This window comes from Rana temporaria, chromosome 9 (genome assembly GCF_905171775.1).
Source record: "Rana temporaria chromosome 9, aRanTem1.1, whole genome shotgun sequence".
Classification (NCBI taxonomy): domain Eukaryota; kingdom Metazoa; phylum Chordata; class Amphibia; order Anura; family Ranidae; genus Rana; species Rana temporaria.
The window spans coordinates 34,902,943-34,922,262 of NC_053497.1; the positions used below are offsets into that span (position 1 = coordinate 34,902,943).

General features: G+C 44.3%; 1 protein-coding gene across 1 annotated transcript in view; it reads right to left on the reverse strand.

The window, feature by feature from the left end:
• Window positions 1–19,320, reverse strand: part of PLD3 (phospholipase D family member 3) — a 63,003-nt gene that overhangs the window by 33,266 nt on the left and 10,417 nt on the right. Inside the window, exon 2 of the mRNA XM_040323146.1 lies at window positions 10,389–10,453. Coding sequence (XP_040179080.1) covers window positions 10,389–10,415 — 27 coding nt within the window. The 5' untranslated portion in view covers window positions 10,416–10,453. The remainder of the gene's footprint in view (window positions 1–10,388; window positions 10,454–19,320) is intronic.

Genomic DNA, 19,320 nt, shown 5'->3' on the forward strand with positions numbered 1-19,320 from the left:
GCCTCCAACGCCAACCTCCTTCTACAGGATATGACGGAACTTGGTTTTTCCCCAACTCGTCAATGGACCCACACAAAGGCCATCAGCTCGACGTCTTATTCACATTAAACTGCGCCTGTGAGGATCTTACTATCACCGACATCCCCCGGTCTGACCATAAAATGGTGAGCTGCAAATTTTCCGAATTTGTCCCACGCTCCCCTATGTCAAAAAAAACAATGACTTCAGGCCCCCCTAGTCGAAATCTGAAAAAGGATTACCACAAATAGATTTTCCCGAACTTATCAAAAACAGCACGTTTTGTCAACCCGCCTGAACCGCAAAGAAGCCACGCTGGACGACTCAGAACGGGACACAAACTCGCTGGAAAAGGCTATTTCACTATTCGAACAAAAACTAACTACTACACTTAACATCCTAGCTCCTCTGACTATCCATAAAACAGACCTAGACTTACAAAATCTAGACCCTGGTATAACGATTCTCTCCATCTCAATAAAACCATCTGCCGTCGTCAAGAAAGAAAATGGCTTAACACCAGATCTACCAAAGATCTTGCTACATATAAAATTGTTAGTAAAAGCTATGCTAAAAGTAATCGTTCAGCAAAACGAACGTTCCTTTAGACACAGATTAGGAAAGCAAACAAGCAATCTGAATTGTTCAAAGTTATGAAGGAACTTTGTGCCCCTAAAAGATTCCAGCCACACATTGTGCCATCCCAAGAGCTATGTAACAACATCTCGTTGGGATTCTCGAGCAAAGTATCAAGACTCCTCACACAATGCGCCAACAACTCTTCAGGCCTCCCCAATCAAGCCCCTCTTAACACGAATCACTGCCCAAAAAAACTTTTTAGTTTCGAATTGGTAAAGACCCACAACCTGGAAGCCTTGATTTTGAAATGAAAAACTACTTACTACCCCGGAGAAGTCTGCCCTGCTTGGCTCATCCAGGAGAACTTACACACCATTATTGATGATTTACGCTACCTAGTCAACCGCTCACTCCAACATGGGATTGTTCCAACAACTCTAAAACACGGCTTTCTGACTCCACTTCTAAAAAAAGCCGGCTTGGACTCGACCGACACTAACAACTTCCGACCCATTTCAGCTTCTCATTTTTTAGCTAGAGTTATCGAAAGAGTGGCTCTTCTCCAGCTCCAAACTCATTGTGAGGATGGCCTGCTCTTCCATGATCTACAGTGGGGCTTCCGCCCTGGGAGGGGAACCGAGCTGGTAGCTTTGTCCACTCGAGAGAAGCTCCTTAACGTGGTGGATGCGGGCGGGTCGGCAGCCCTGGTGCTGCTCGACCTGTCTGCAGCCTTTGACACCGTGGATCACTCCATCCTGCTATCCAGACTCGAGTCATCTTTCGGGCTGGGAGATACCGCCCTTGCTTGGTTCCGTGATTTTTTAACAGCTCGCACCCACCAAGTTAAGAGGGGCTCTTTTCTATCCCCGATTACAACAGTGGAGAATGGGGTCCCTCAGGGATCGGCCCTGTCCCCCATTCTCTTCAACATTTATCTTAGGCCTTTACCCGAAATTATTGCTAAACATGGTCTATGGTTCCATTTGTACGCGGACGACGTCCAGTTGGTAGCCGATGATCTAACTTACCCTGACATGCCCTTAAGATTGGCCAATTGTCTGCGTGACATTTACCACTGGATGACCATCAACAAACTGTGCCTCAATGGTAACAAAACAGAGGTCATGATAGTTGGAAAAGGCAAGACCGACGTTCTTCAAAATTGGCCCACTGAGTTGGGCTTGACACCAAATCCGAAAGATAAGGTGACGGTCCTGGGGGTTATCCTTGACGAAAAACTAAGTATGATTCCCCAGGTTAGACAATCGGTTTCGAGAGCCTCCCATTTTCTACGACTTATCCGCAAGGCAAAACATCTCCTGACCCAAGACCAGAGGAAAGACTTAGTCCAGGCACTAATTATTTCTCGCCTTGACTTTCCAAATGGAGTCCTACTAGGCATTCCAATGAAATGGTCTAAGAAACTGCAGCTGGTGCAGAATCAAGCAGCCAGGCTTATCTACAAAAGCAAGACCATATCAGCCCTGTGCTCAAAGAACTTCACTGGCTTCCTGTTACAAAACGGGCCGATTTTAAAATCCTCTGTCTGATCTACAGGGGCTACCACCAGCTGGGCCCACAGTTCCTATCAGATCTGACTCCACACTGTATACCTAGACGCTGTCTTCGCTCAGCCGACAAAGCTCTACTCATTGGCAATACTGACAGGCTAATTTCTATAGGAGGAAAACGGATTGGCTCCGCGGGGGCGACTCTCTGGAACCAAATCCCGCTTAACAGTCGCATCTCCCGAAGCCTATATGCGTTCAGGAAGAAGCTGAAGACCTGGCTATTCTGCCAAGCATTTCAATCCTAGGCCAATTTTTCTTCGCTGATTTCTTGTTTTTTTTCTCCCTTCTCTTTTATTTATGCTCCCCTCGCCAGAACATCCGGGCTATTTTGTCACAAAGCGCTTTGGCACCACCGACCGGTGGTATATGCGCGCTTCCCAAATAAATAAATAAATAAATAAATAAATACATACATACTAAGGCCAAGATTTAGATACCAGCAATAAATTTAATCCAGGGGTTTTAAATATTTTCTAAAATATATTGCTCAACTTTATAGGTCATTATCCAAGACACATTGTGCTTGACCACAGAATAAGAGGTCATTGGATTGTTCAAAGCAACATTGTCTTTATTTGTGTATGTTAGAGGGGAAAAAAGTATTTGATCCTCTTGCTCATTTTGTATGTTTGCCCACTGACAAAGAAATGATCAGTCTATAATTTTATTGGTAGGTTTATTTTAACAGTGAGAGACAGAACAACAAAGAAATCCAGAAAAACACATTTCAAAAAAGTTAAAATTGGATTTACATTTTAATGAGTGAAATAAATATTTGACCCCTGCGCAAAACATGACTTAGGGCCCTTTCACACGTACGGACAAACGGTCCGTTTTTTACAAGTCCGTAAACGGACTTGTAATGCTTCCCTATGGGATTGCAGACGTTAGCGGATGATGCATCCGCAAAGAGACACTTTTTCGGACGGAAGAAAACCGTATTCATCCGATTCCCCATAGGGGAGAGCGAAGGAAAGACAGTGTGCAGGGACCGCCCTGTCCGCCGACAGCTCAGCGGGGATTTACGCATGATCCCCGCTGAGCCGACGGACACACAGGCTGGATCAATACGGATCCGTGAGAAAGGACCCTTAGTACTTGGTGGTTCTCACAGAGGTCAAACGTTTGTCATTGGCCACCAGGTTTGCACACATCTCAGGAGGGATTTTATATTTTATCCCACTCCTCTTTGCAGATCCCCAAGGCTGAGGTCTGGTAACTCGAACCTTCAGCTCCCTTTACATATTTTCTATGGGATTAAGGTCTGGAGACTGGCTAGGCCACTCCAGGACCTTAATGTGCTTTTTCTTGAGCCACTGCTTTGTTGCCTTGGCTGTGTTGTGGGTCATTGTTATGCTGGAATACCCTTCCACAACCCCTTTTTGCTACGCTGCAGGATTTCAGTCCTTCATGGCGTAGTGTTACCAATTGTTTTCTTGGTGACTATGGTCCCAGCTGCCTTGAGATCATTGACAAGATTCTCCTGTGTAGTTCTAGGCCGATTCCTCACAAGTCTTCATTAGGGTTGTCCCGATACTTTTTTTCTTTCTTTTAAAGTCATGTGAAAGTGGCACCAATATACAGCACCGATGATGTGTGGATTGTGCCAGTAGTTTTGTGTGAGAGAGATAGATATATTATATATTTTCTCTCTCTCTCTCTCTCTCTCTCTCTCTCTCTCTCTCTCTCTCTCTCTCTCTCTCTCTATCTATCTATCTATCTATCTATCTATCTATCTATCTATCTATCTATCTATCTATCTATCTATCTATCTATCTATCTATCTATCTATATATATATACACACACACACATATATATATATATATATATATATACATACACACACACATATATATATATATATATATACACACACACACACACACACATATATATACACACACACACACACACATTGGCCAGCAACTTGTATTGCATACAAATGGCAAAGAATTGTCAGCCAACACAAAACTACGTGGTTTTTCAGCACTTTAGCGCCACCTTCTGCTAATGTTATGGTGAGCATTGCTTCTGAGCATGCGTTTTTGGAGTTTTGTCCGATGGATAATCCGACAACACACATTTGTTGGCAGACAATTTTAAAGCATGCTATCCCACAATTGTTGGCGGAAAATCTGACAATTGTCCCATGGATCGTACAAACGGTCAGATTTTCCCACAACAGCCTGTCACACAATTTCCGTTGGATAATCCGATCGTGTGTATGAGGCTTTAGAATAGGAGCAGGAGTAGGTTTAGCCATAGTTGGAAGTTCAGTCAAAATCTACTTTAATAAGCGAGTTGGCATACTCAAATTTACCCAGACTAATTGATTTAAAAGTGTTGATAAGATTTGATATCAGCCACACAACAGCGTATTGTTTTCCATCAGCCAACACAGACATACATGCCTTTCCACTTTTGTAGCAACATTTTTGAGAAAACCCAACTGCATATCCGTTATGTGCTCGTACATACCATACATTTACATTAGCGTTTTCCAAAAAATATGCCGCAGCTAACTTAACATGGCATGCTCTGCCCCAATAGCTGGGCTAGGGACTGGGTCCAGTTCTCTTTAACCACTTCCATACCGGGCACTTACGCACCTTCCTGACCAAGCCAATTTTCAGCTTTCAGCACTGTCGCACTTTGAATGACAATTGCGCGGTCGTGCTACACTGTACCCAAACAATTTTTTTATCATTTTGTTCCCACAAATAGAGCTTTCTTTTGGTGGTATTTGATCACCTCTGCGTTTTTTATTTTTTGCGCTAAACAAAAGAGTGACAATTTAAAAAAAAAAAAAAAACACAATATTTTTTACTTTTTTATTTAATAAATATCACAATTTTTTTTAAAAAAACTTGTTTTCCTCAGTTTAGGCCGATACGTATTCTTCTACATATTTTTGGTAAAAAAAAAAAAAAAAAAAAAAAAAAAAAAATCGCAATGATCATATATTGATTGGTTTGCGCAAAAGTTATAGCGTTTACAAAATAGGTGATAGATGGCATTTTTATTTTATTAATTTTTTTACTAGTATTGGCAGCGATTTGCGATTTTTTTACTGTCACCGTGACATTGCGGCGAACACATCGGACACTTTTGACACGTTTTTGGCGCCATTCACATTTATACAGCGATTAATGCGATAAATATGCACTAATTACTGTATAAATGTGACTGGCATTCAAGGGGTTAACACTAGGGGGTGAGGGAGGGGTTAATATGTATACCTGTATTGTGTTCTAACTGTGGGGGAAGGGGGGTGACCGATCTATGTCCCTATGTACAAGAGACACAGATCGGTCTCCTCTGTCCCCTGACAGGACGTGGAGCTCTGTGTTTACACACAGAGCTCCACGTCACTGCTCTGTCGTTACCGATCGCGGGTACCAGGCACGCGCATCGGCATCTCGGGCTCGCGCGCCCCCCAGTGGCCGGAGGAATACAAGACGTCAAAAGACGTCCTGTTGAATATTCAGAGTCATCGTGAAGCCGTCATTTGACGATGGCCCGGTGCTCAAGTGGTTAACACAATGGAGAAGCCAAGTTCCTAATTCTTAAACCCTTTGTTAGGGCAGACGGGTTGATTTACCATTGCTGGAAAGTGCAAAAATCAAACTCACTTCTGCATAGTAACCAATCAGCTTCCAGTTTTTTTTTTTTTTGCCAAAGCTGAATTGAACAAGCTGAAGTTAGAATCCGATTGGTTTATATGCAGAAGCGATTTAGATTTTGCAGTCTCTAGCTTTAGTAAATAAACCCCACATTATTGAAATTGAGTATAACTGATGAGATATCTTCCTACGCAGTACAGCCCGGGTTCATTATGGCAGAAACAGCTTCCCAGCAACCTCATAACAAAGAGGACCAAGTAGATTTTTTTCTTGCAGAAGATTCCAGAATACATTTCAAAATGGCAAGCCGATTTATTTATTTCCAGATTTTGCCATGTGAATGAGGCATGTAACAAATATAAAGCCAATGTTATCCCAAAAAATAAATAAACCCTTTAAAGTTAAGGAAAAGTGGAAAAATACTACTGGGCCTGTAAGGTTATCTTAAGGTATTGATGTTGATGTGATTGATCTGGTTCCCAAGTAGGCAACTTCTATATGACAAAGGAACTCTACGACCTCATTGGTTTCTAGTGCAATGTACCAAAAACAAACAAAAAGCACCACTGCTAAAAGATCCAGATAGTACTATATTCCAATAAAGGTCAGGACTAGGGTTGTCCCGATACCGATACCAGTATCGGTATCGGGACCGATACCGAGTATTTGCGGGAGTACTCGTACTCGCGCAAATACCCCCGATACCTAAATAGAATACCCCCCCCCCCCGCCGCATCGGTTAAACGCTGTGCGTGAACATCACAGCTTTCATTTGAATAGCTGTAGTGTTCCCGCGCGTATAGACACTCCCCCTTGCCCGGGATTGGATGGGTGATCGCGATCTGTCCAATCCCGAGCAAGGGGGAGTGTCTATACGCGCGGGCAAAACAGCTATTCAAATGAATGCTGTGATTTTCTCCATGCGGCGGCGGCTTTCGGCGGCAAAGGTATGGGGGACATGGCTAGAGGGACATGGCTAGAGGGACATGGCTAGAGGGACATGGCTAGAGGGACATGGCTAGAGGGACATGGCTGCATATGTGAGGGACATGGCTAGAGGCACATGGCTGCATATGTGAGGGACATGGCTAGAGGGACATGGCTGCATATGTGAGGGACATGGCTAGAGGGACATGGCTGCATATGTGAGGGACATGGCTAGAGGGACATGGCTGCATATGTGAGGGACATGGCTAGAGGGACATGGCTGCATATGTGGGGGACATGGCTAGAGGGACATTGCTGCATATGTGAGGGACATGGCTAGAGGGACATTGCTGCATATGTGAGGGACATGGCTAGAGGGACATGGCTAGAGGGACATGGCTAGAGGGACATGGCTGCATATGTGAGGGACATGGCTAGGGGGACATGGCTGCATATGTGGGGGACATGGCTGCATTTGGGGACACATTTAAAAAAAGTATCGGTATTCGGTATCGGCGACTACTCGAAAAAAAGTATCGGTACTTGTACTCGGTCCTAAAAAAGTGGTATCGGGACAACCCTAGTCAGGACAATCAAAAGTTTCCAATGCTTTTCAGGGGTCCAAAATCACCCCCTTCATCAGGGCCTGACCTCATCAAGGTCATAGTTAAAAATAAAAATACCCCCCAAATGCAGCGGCTACCCTTTTAAAGGCCCCCCTGACCTTTAATTGAATAAAAATCGTACTTTGGCCTTTTAGCAGTGGTGTAGTGCATTTGTTTACATTTCGAATGCATGTCTGGTGCATTTTAAAGTGACTGAAAAAAAATAACCTCTTCTGTAACCTGCACCACCAAATGGCCCCCTGATAAGGGGAAGATAATGCTCCAGTACCTGCCTAAGCCGGCACTTCTGGAGTGTCGATCTCTAGTGTCTACCAGATGCAGAAGAGTCAGGTGTCAGTTTCTGCAGAGACTGTAGGGATTATTTTCCTATATGTGGCTGGGTTCACACTAGCTGAGACCGCAGGGGCACAGCAGGGGGTCCGGCGTGTCCCGGTTCTCCGTTTCAGGTTCAAATCAGGTCCGACCATTTGCCTAAATTCGGACCTGAAAAACAGAGCCAAAGACGCATAGGACCCATTTCCAGTGCGCGCCATGGCCGCCCCGGAAGTGCGTGAGCGGGCTCCATTGAGAACCGGTCATGCGAATTGGATGCAGTGTGAACCCAGCCCTAGAGTGGCATTTGGCGATGCAGGAAGCTGAAAAAGTAATTTGCTTTTTTATTTGCTGGTACATCTTTCATCTGAACTTTGCGTCTACTCAAAAGTATTTCTCAAAACAGGCAGCTCTTGTATATTTTTAGTGTTCTGTCAGCACTCAGCTTTTTTTCGCCCAGTAGCAGGATCCCACAGCAGAGAGAAAGTGCACTGATCAGTCAGTCAGCTCACATATATAAAAAGGTCTGTGGAGAGCTGCGATTAACAGGGTCTAGCTACCAAGTAGGAATAGAAGTTTTATCCCACTCAAGCCCTAACAAAGCCTCCAGGCTTCAGGAACCCAGATCAGAATTTAAAGTGGAGCTCCACCCAAAAGGGGAAGCTCTGCTTGTCTTCCCCCTGCTGCCACATTTGGCACCGCTTGAGGGGGAGGGGGAGTGGGTACTTGGCTTAGCGCACTTCACACATGCCCAGTACGGAGACCATCTGTGAATCCGCAAGGTGAAGATGCCAGCACCCAATTGAAAAATCGTCTCAGAAGAGGACACCACTGGAAGCCTGCAGAGATAAGTGCCCTAAAAAATATTAATAAGCGAGCAACTACAGCATTTGTGATATTAAAAAAAAATCTTAATTTTTGTTTAAAAATAACAAACATATTATACTTGCCTGCTCTGTGCAGCGATTTTGCACAGAGCAGCCCTGATCCTCCTCTTCCGACGTCCCTTGTCGGCACTCCTGGCCCCTCCTTTCGGCAGAGGACCCCCACAGTGCCTTGGCTCGGCCCCACCCCTCCCTCATTGACTTGACTGACTGGAGCATCGGGGGCCAATGGTGCATGCTGCTGTCTTAGCCAGTGAGGCGGGAGAGTCGCCGGACTTCGCGACTCTCGTGCAACATTGATGGAATAAGATGGGGCTCAGGCAAGTAATAGGAGGGGCTGATGCACACAGGTTTTTTACAGGGGTCTCCAAACTTTGTAGACAAAAAGCTAGTTTGCGGGTCTGTGGCCAGCAGAAGTAGAACATGTCATGGTGTCAGTGGGCGTAAACAGTGCCCCATCACTGGTGTCAGCCAGAGGAATAGTGCCCCATCATTGGCGTCAGCCAGAGGAATATCATGCCCCCTGTTGTCGCTGTCAGTGGGAGGAACTATGCCCCAATGTTTCTGACAGTGGGGGGGGGATGCCCAAAGGATCAGATAAAAGCAAGGGACCAAATCCAGCCCTGGGACCCAGTTTGGAGACCACCGTCTTTTTTTTTTTTTTTTTTAAATACATTAAAACACACAAACACCCTTCTGCCTTTAGAACCCATTTAAGAAAGATGGACAGAGATCCATCAAAACTGAAATACACGGTCGAATTTCGAACAAATTATTTTTCAAAATCAGAAAGTTTGTTTTTGTGATCCGATGATGCCACCATTGATTTTCGAAAATTCGGCCGACCAAACCTTCATGTTGCCGAGAATATTTGTTTCTCTCCGGGAATATTCTTTTCTTGCACAAGCGCATTTTTTTTTCCTATTACATCTCTCACACGATTCTCCCATCATTGATCAGAAAATAGTTTTTCAAAAAATTTCCAACGTGTCAGATTTCTCAAATTTGTTTGCCGGACAAAAAAAAAAAAAAAATCGTCTGTTGCTGCAGCCCACTAACGGTGCGAAAATCGTACAAAAATTCTTTGATACGATTTTCGAAAGAAAATTCTTTCACAATACAAACCGTGTATGGCCGGCTTTAATCTCTATTTCAAGACCTGTGAATGGCTCTGAACCAAGTTGGAATTGTATGAAGATTACCTTGATGAAGTGCACCTGGCATACACCATAAATATAGGAGTGAAACATCTATCCTTGGAATACATAATAATTACAGACAACATGTAGTAAAAATAAAAAAAAAGAAGAGCGAATTTTTTTTAACACGAACACACGTTGATAACAATGCAATTTGCAATTAAGTTTTTTTTTTTTTTTAAATGTGCAAATTATAAATATTATTATATTGGAAACACCATAGATTTCCAGTAATATCTTCTGTCTCCTACCAGAGAAATACGTTTCAAGAGAAACAAAAAGTTACCCCAGCGCCACTGCCAATATAGAAGTCCACGAACTGCGATTCAGTGCTCTAGCCAGGACGTTCCGCCCCATAAATACAATACGTGAATCAAAAGGGCTGGCAACTCAGATGCTCTTGAATAAAAGTCCTTTATTGGTTATGGGTACAGGCTGTAGGCTGACACGCTTTGGCCAAGAAGCCTTCAAAACTGATGAACGCTTCTTAGCCGAAACGCGTCAGCTTACAGCGTGTACCCATGTAACCAATAAAGGACTTTTATTTAAGAGCATCCAAGTTACCAGCCCTTTTGATTCAAATAAGTTTGAAGGATGCATACAGATATATACAGAAATGAGATTGATATAATGCGACAAATACTCACTGGTTTGTACACAATTTTGGGCTTCATTTTGTACCAGATCACTCCAACCAACCAAATTAACTGTCCTGGAAAAACAAAAAGTAATATATTGTCACTTACCTAGCTCGAAATTATTCACATCTGGATTCCATTAAATATAATTTTGCGTATTGCAATACATGTTCAAGCAAAGCCACCAGTTACAGGAATTTATAGACCGGATTGTACTTACCGTATTTTCCAGCGTATAAGATGACTTTTTGCATGTAAAATAATGCCCCAAAAGTTGGGGGTCGTCTTATACGCCGGGTACCTGTGTCAGACGTCGGCCATCCATTATTAAAAAAGCATGCCTCCTCCTCCGACTGTCCCGTGATAGGCGGAACACTAATTTTCCCAGCAGAGCCTCTGTTTAGTGTTCAGCCTATCACGGATGCCTTGACATCCATGATAGGCGGAACACTGAACAGAGGCTCTGCTGGGAAAATTACTGTTCCGCCTATCACGGAACAGCCTGAGGAGGAGGCACGGCTTTTGAATAATGGATGGCCGCCGTCTGACATCTCTGCAAACAGGTAGGGAGATCGTCGAGGCATGTTACAGATGGCACAGTGAGGCATGTTACAGATGGCACAGTGAGGCATGTTACAGATGGCACAGTGAGGCATGTTACAGATGGCACAGTGAGGCATGTTACAGATGGCACAGTGAGGCATGTTACAGATGGCACAGTGAGTATATCCCAAAACCTACATTTTAGCTGGAAAATTAGGGGGTCGTCTTATACGCCGGCAAATACGGTACGTGTAAATGTGTTCATGGGTCAGTATGGTCACATACGTGAAAAGAACATTGCTGTGGCTGTAGCAGTCAACTGGAAGCCACAAACCTCTTTCCCTTTATACAGCAAGTGAAACAGACACGTGCCTTCACATTGCTACATACAGTAGTTGTGAAAGTCCATACGGCCACAAAGCAGAGTCTGACGAGCAAGTTGTGTAATCACTTTTAGGAGAAGCCCTGCAGCTAATCTTGTGACTATATGGTGACCTTCACTCACCACTATACAGAACAGCTATGAATGAAGGAATATTGATGGCCATACATTATAAAATCTTCTTGTACAATTGTTCTTTAGATTTACCAATATGGAGGTCAAACCTAAACACCTTCACTTTGTATGCAATCACGCAGGCCCTTGCACTACATAGTTGAAGGTAAATCTAAAGGGAATTGAATAAGAAAATTGTATAAGGCTAGCCATACACTGTTAATTTTTTTAAATGTCCCTGTCAGCCAGTTGACTGCAAGAAGAAAAGAGGATTTTTTTCTAACACACCCCTGCCGTACTGGCAGAATTTTAATCAGTGTTATTACCCGCTTAAAGGGGTTGTAAAGGAAAAAAATGTTTTGCCTAAAATTAATGTCTGCAAGGTAGACAGACAGAATAGTGTAATGATTCTGTTAAAACTACTACTAAAACTAGTAAATACCTATTAAATTCCTTCATCTATATCCCTCCGGCATTCTAGTTTCTGTTCTCTCATTCACTTCCTGGTTTGCGGCTCTCGTTCATGTAAGAACTACATTTCCCAGTATGAATTGCGGCACGCCCAGTAATTCACACCTCCTTGAAGTCTCTAACACATAGAGAGCGTCCTGCCACACAGGTGTAGTTCCCAGGAGGGGGTGAGCACGTCACTGACCACCGCAGTAAAGCCTCCCATCACGGTGGCGAGTAACAATCAGACAAGCAGGAAGTGAACAGAACAGAGAAGAAATAGAGCAACTTCTGAGCAAAAACCAACAATGAGGAAGTGAAAAGAGGAATGTCTGCAGGTCTACAAAATAAGGATTGGTTTATGGCTTTTTTTCTTTGTCGTGACTGCGACTTTATGACGGACGCATTGGACACTTTTGACAAATTTCTGGGACCATTGTGATTTTTGCAGCGATCAGATGCTTATTATGAAAAAAAAGGGGTTGTAAAGGTTTTAAACATGTTATGCCTACCTGCTCGGTGCAAGGGTTTTGTACAGACCAGCCCCAATCCTCCCCTCCTGGGGTGCCCCGCTGGCGCTCCTGGCTTCCCCCTTTCATTGGGTGCCCCCCCACGGAGAGTTGCTTTCCATGGGGGGCAACCGTGTGGGCTCGCTCCAGAGTCCTGCTGCTGCGTCCATTAACCACATAGCGACCGCTGCACACACTTTTATGGCGACACAATCACACGGGCAGGCAAATGGGCGTACCTGTATGTCCCTTTAAGTTTGCCGCCCAGCGGGCGTGTGCCATGTGAGTGCGCTTGCGGGTCCCTTGGGGCCCTTGATTGCGGTCGGCAAAGGCAGAACAGGGGGATGCCTTAGTAGATCAGTGACATGTCACTAGTTTACAGTTCCCCGTTATCGGGAACAGTGACGTATCATTGGTAGCTCCTCCCCCTAACAGTTAGAATCACTCCCTAGGACACTTGACCCCTTCAGCGCCACCTAGTGGTTAACCCATTCACTGCCAGTGAATGGGCAGGGGACAGGTCCGAGCCACACTTCATCAATGAACACACAGAGCATGGCTAAAGGAGCGAGCCCACACAAGTGTCTCCATAGCAAGCTGCTTGCTATGGGGCACTCAGCAGGAGGAAGCAGCCAGGAGCAGCGTCAGGGGACCCGAGAAGTAGATTGGGGCTGTGACTTCACGCGTCGCAAATGCTAGCAGTCTGGCTGCCTTGCAGACCCTCTAGCTTCAATTTAAGTCACTAGCCTAAAATAAGCATGTAAAGCCTTTGGCTTTCACAATAGGCATGCTTGTTCTGTGTCAGCAGTATTGACAGTATGTAGAAATGTAGAATTCAATCTGGCAGAAGGCGGTTGATTCAGCACTTCCCCTGTACAAGCCCACGTACGAGAACAGGCAATGCCCGGCTAAATTTGATAAGGCGTGGGCTGCATTGGTGGACGTGAGTGGATAGGGAGATGGAGGACCAAATGGTGGATTCCCCCCCTTTTTTCCCAGATGGGGGTTGACTGGCCCCCCCTTCTCATCGGGTGACGCCCAAATATACCAAACAACAACTAATTTAACACACAGGCTGTGCAGTTGATGCCGCCCCCCCCCCCCCCCTTCCCAGGGGAGGGAGATTGAGTACCCTAAGGTTGACGCGGACCGGACTTAGATGAGAACATTCTTGGGATTTATCTCCAGTTGAGAAATGGTAGAAAATGCATTTTGTATGATTGATAGATTTTTGAGCTTGGTTAGGCGCCAAATGCCCACTGGACAGTGAGCGTCTAAGCGCCGCTGGTGAACTACTACCTAGAATCAATCCACGGTTTGGAAGAAAGGGAAGAGAGGGTGAAGGGGGGAGGGGTAACCAGCCCTTAAAGGGGTAAGGGAAACGAATCGGAAAGCATAAAAGAGGGAAAAAACAGAAGAAAAAGAAGAAGAGGAGGAAAAACTAGAGAGAGGGTACATGACATCGTTAATGACTGAATAATCGGGCCATTCCGGGGGCATGGACATTAGAGAGGCAAGTGGCTCCTTCAATGGAAGGGCGGAGTATAACAAAAAAAAAAAAAAATTGGATTGGTAGGATGATCAACGTGGATATTTCAAACGGATACTGTAACCAAGCAATATTTGACTGTTGAATGCTGACTGTATTGTAATTTTTTTTATTATTAAAAACTTTTCTGTTTAAGAAAAAAAAAAAATTATATATATATATATAATAATTTGGAATTCCGCTGCAAAGTTTACATGCAAATTCTGCAAAAATAGTTAAACATAACATTCGATCTTGCCATCAAATCAGCCAATATTGTTTGATAGCCACTAAAAATTTTCAATCAGACCTCCTATTTGAATGGAATTCGACATATTAAAACATTTTTCCCAAATGTAAACCCCGTTCACATTTAGAATTTTTCTTGAGAAAACATTTCCATCTTGCTCCTTCAAATTTACTCATTACAACGATAAGAAACAACTGTCGTTTTAGCCCTGGTTCACACTGGGCTGCGGGAGTGAAGCCGTGCCAGTTCAGCTGAACTCACACGATTTCACTCCCGATTTCGGCCGCGATTTAAGAGACATCGGTGCAGGTTTCTGCACAGATGTCAATGTAAATCGCGGCCCTAAATCACAAAAAGTAGTACAGGAACTACTTTTTTAAATCGGTGCAGCGCCGCAGATGCGGCGTCGCACCGATTAGGACAGTGTCATTGCCGACAATTGCCGCCGATTTGAGATGCGATTTCACAAGTGAAATCGCATCTCGAATCGAAGCAAATCGTACCCAGTGTGAACCTGGGCTTAATCTCGCTATTAGACAATTGAACGAACGTCCCAAAGACACTTTTTTTCCCTTTTTACTGATGTATATTCTACTAGTGTATAGACAACTTTAGATAGTATTGAAGCCAAGGGTTATGAATAACCACTAGGGTTTTTGGAAAAAAAAGTCAGCAGTGGCAGCCTATAGCAAAGGGGTTACTTGAAGACATGATCCTGGAAGACGAACGCCTGTTTGCAGTAATTGTGTTTGTGTCTTAGAAGTCATGTGCCGGTCTGGTATGAGGAAGTTACAGCCGCACACACTGTCTCGGGCTCATCTGATTCATCGCTGCAGTCAGCAAATCTGTTGACTTTCCAATTGCAACACCTTCTCATGTTAGTCGGGAAAAAAAAAATCCTTGTTTCTCAAAACTCGACACAAACCACTGCACTATAAGAAGTAATGACAATGTACTAAGGGCAGCGAGCCACAGCATACAATTTGAGTAAGGGCAGCGAGCCACAGCACACAATTTGAGTAAGGGCAGCGAGCCACAGCACACAATTTGAGTAAGGGCAGCGACCCACAGCACACAATTTGAGTAAGGGCAGCGAGCCACAGCACACAATTTGAGTAAGGGCAGCGACCCACAGCATACAATTTGGAGTAAGGGCAGCGACCCACAGCATACAATTTGGAGTAAGGGCAGCGACCCACAGCATACAATTTGGAGTAAGGGCAGCGACCCACAGCATACAATTTTGAGTAAGGGCAGCGACCCACAGCACACAATTTGAGTAATGCCCTGTACACACACGAGCAGGATTTCCGTCGGAAAAAGTTGGATGGTTCCGCTCAAGTTCCGATGATTCCGCTCAAGCTTGGCTTGCATACACACGGTCAGACTTTCGAGTGTTAAGAACGCAGTGTCATACAACACTATGATGAGGTGAGAAAAAGAAGAAGTTCAATGCTTCCGAGCATGCAAATTGTTTCCAAAACATGCATATTGTTTTTCCCGTCGGAATTACATAAAGATGAACGGATTTTCGGATTTGTAATTTTTTCAGTCAGAAAAATTGAGAACCTGCTCTCAAACTTTTGCTGGCGGAAACTCCTCCAGTAAAAGTCTGATGGAGCATACGCACAGTTGGAATTTCCGATGAAAAGCTCACATCAGACTTTTGCTGGTGGAAATTCCGCTTGTGTGTATGGGGCACAACTCCTTCATAATAATTCTGGCAAAAGTAAGGGAAAAAATGTATTGAAAGCGCCACATCGATGGTAGTAGAGCCACAGTGATGGTGGGAACAGGGAAGGCGGGGGGACAGGCAGGGGTGGCAGACACAGGGGATGGCGGTCTGTGCATAACAGATGTGCATGAAAACTGATGTCCACATGCATGAAAACCCAAGGTAAACTGATGTCTCTGCAAGTAAAATCTGCACAGTTGCCCATCAGTTTTTATGCCCGTATGGTGTGAACGAGCCCTCAAACTGAATCTTTGTACCAGCAATCTACACACAGGAGAGAGGGAAAGAAAGTGTGGATAAGCAACTATTCCAACTCATTCAGTTGTATTTCTTTCTGCTTTAGCTGTTGAGCCCTGTAAGATTTTTTTTTCTCCCAGCAAAGCAGATAAAAACAGCCCAGGAAACTTGAGAAAAATAAGCCCACAGTCCCATTTGCTGGCTGCAAATAAGAGTATAATCTGCAATATTTTAGATTTAAAATCTGACAAAAAAAAAAAAAAAGAAAAAAAACACACATTTTCAAATGATTTTAAATTGATAAAACAAAACAAATCTACATTGCCTTTAGCATGTAACTACGGGATAATATAGTAAGTCAAACGTCCTGCAAGGTACTCAGGTTTTATGCTGGGTTGGGTTGGCTTCCTAACTATATACAGTACTATGATTATATGCATTAGTCAGTCAGATAATTTTGGGAGGGTATGGAGTGCCATCTATAATCCTGACCTGGAGCCAAACAGCCACATCCTTAAAGGAGGTTATGCAATAATGACAAATTTGTATCCGTCTCCCAACCTCCATACCCATAACTAGGTCTACCTTCAGCTTCGACAGTGTAAATCTTTACTGCTGTAGAATGTCACCAATAGTTGCAATACACGAGCAGATCACATATACACAAAAGGGTTAGGGGTTTCCCATTAAAGAATATGGCTAGGACTCAGAATTGGAACAGGGACCTCCCGCAAAGGTCAGAAGGCGGGTTCCCAGAGGTCAAAGGTCTTAGGGCGTGGCTGACCCACCCCCACCAAAGTGTACCCCCTACCCCAACTAAGTCGGGCAATGAACAAGGTCGGGGCAATGAACAAGGTCGGGGCAATGAACAAGGTCGGGGGAATGAACAAGGTCGGGGGAATGAACAAGGTCGGGGGAATGAACAAGGTCGGGGGAATGAACAAGGTCGGGGGAATGAACAAGGTCGGGGGAATGAACAAGGTCGGGGAAAGCGTCTTACAAAAGTTCACTGCTAGTGCGCAACTCCCTCCAACAAAATGGTCCTAGTACTGGGAAGAACAAATCTAGCAAGATTTCATCCCATGAACTGCTCAACATCCAAACTAAAGAGTACCAGCCCTATAACCTGCTGGCCATTTCTGACCATTTTCTTCAAAAGTGTTACTTTGCCGACGCATTGCATGCAATTCTTCAAGTTATGGGCTTGAAACACAATGTAAAATTGTGCCCAGAAAATTGGCAGGACTTTATTACAAGAAATAGGGGAGCACGTGGGGTTGATTTACTAAACGCAAATAGACTTCGCACTTTGCAAAATGCAGTTTCACTCCGCAAGAGCAGTTGCTCCAGAGTTTAGTAAATGAGCAGAAGCTCTGCGAACTTCCATCATCCAATCATGTGCAAGCAAAGATGCAATTTTCTATTTTTTCCTTGCACGGAATTGGATAGTCTTTGAAAAGTGAAGCTTCACCTCATTTACCAAGCTCTGGAGCAACTGCTCTTGCCCACTTCAACTGCACAGTCTATTTGCCTTTAGTAAATACACCACATGGTGTCATGGTTATGCCATGACCTGTACCTTCTTATGCTCGTCTTCCTATTGTCAAGCAAACCCACCCTTTAGGTTGGGTTCACACAATTTGCGAATTGGATGTGGAGTTTTTCCTCCGCATCCAATTTGCATGCAGGAGACTGTGACCGGCTCTCTATGGAGCCGGTTCACACAGCTCCGGGGTGGCTGAGAAGAGAATTGCACAGGAGCCCTGTGTGCGTCTTTTGGTTCGTTTCAGGTCCAAATTCAGCCCAAAATTTGGACCTGAAGTGGTGAACCAGGACGCACAGGACCCCAGCTGTGAGCCGCTCCGCGCGGCAGTGTGAACCCAGCCTCACACTCTGCAGCCAATAGAAAGAAGACGACCAGAATGTATAAACCAAAGTGGGATTATTAGAACTGTGGCCTCAATTCCAGTAATAAAGCATCATGTATTTTCAAGGTAGCACACTATTTCCATAAAAGACAATAGTTTGCATGCAGTTAAATGTCTGTAATGCAGAATATAAGTTTGTATGCAGCCAAGTGTCTCTGATTAAAAGGTGAATTCAAAGCCAAAAGCTATATTCTTTAAAAAAAATTAAAAAATAATAGTCATGTTTCATAAAGCGAAGTAAAAACGTAGACAACGGGTCTAATGGAAACAGTCCCCACCCAATACAAAGAAAGGCAGGGAATAAGGTACAAAAGGATTTATCAAAAATCAAACTAGACAACCAAGCCCAACAGAGGAATCAGTAAGACTCGGTTCACACTGGGGCGACTCGTCAGGCGACGCTGCCGCCTGACAAGTCGCGTCCCATTCTAGTGAATAGAACCGTTCTAATAGGAGCGACGCAAGTCGGTCCGACTTAGAAAAAGGTTCTTGTACTACTTCGGGGGCGACTTGCATTGACTTCTATACAGAAGTCATTTTGCAAGTCGCCTTAGATGTCGTCTTCATGTCGCCTGGCCGAGTCGCCCCAGAAGTCGTGCCGCCCCTGTGTGAACCGGCTTTAAGTGTAGTAAAGGCCCTTTGTATAAAAATACAATCTAATAGAACACAAAGTAACATAAATCTAGAATAACAGAACCCAAGAAAAAAGCTTAGGCGCTCATGAATTGGGTCTATAAGATAACCGTAGACGCAATGCTATTACAGGAGCAGAATCATGGATGTACCAAACCTATCTGAATAAAAAGTGAACATATTGCAAGTAAATTACAACTGTTTTCCACATAACTGACATTAAATAGGTGATCAACTGGGAAAGTTCAATACTAGGGGGTAACTATATTGTGGCATCTGCCGGGAAGGGTGGGATCAGGGGGGGTTACTTGCCTGTTTTTAATGCAGTTACGTCTAAGGACCCAAAGATCACAGGCATCCAATATTGCATTTCGGCCTTGTCCCTTTCACAGCATGGCTCGGCGAAATGATGTTATGTTACGTCGCTTCCCCTGTGGCCACAAGGGGCATGCGCGCACGCCCGCTGCTCGCCCCCGGAGCTGATGTGAGTGCTCGGCGGGGATAAATGTCTCAGGGGGAGAAATGACAAATACAAACAGCGATCTGTAATTTCCCCTAGTCAGTCCCACCCCGCTTGGAAACAGTCCCCACCCAATACAAAGAAAGGCAGGGAATAAGGTACAAAAGGATTT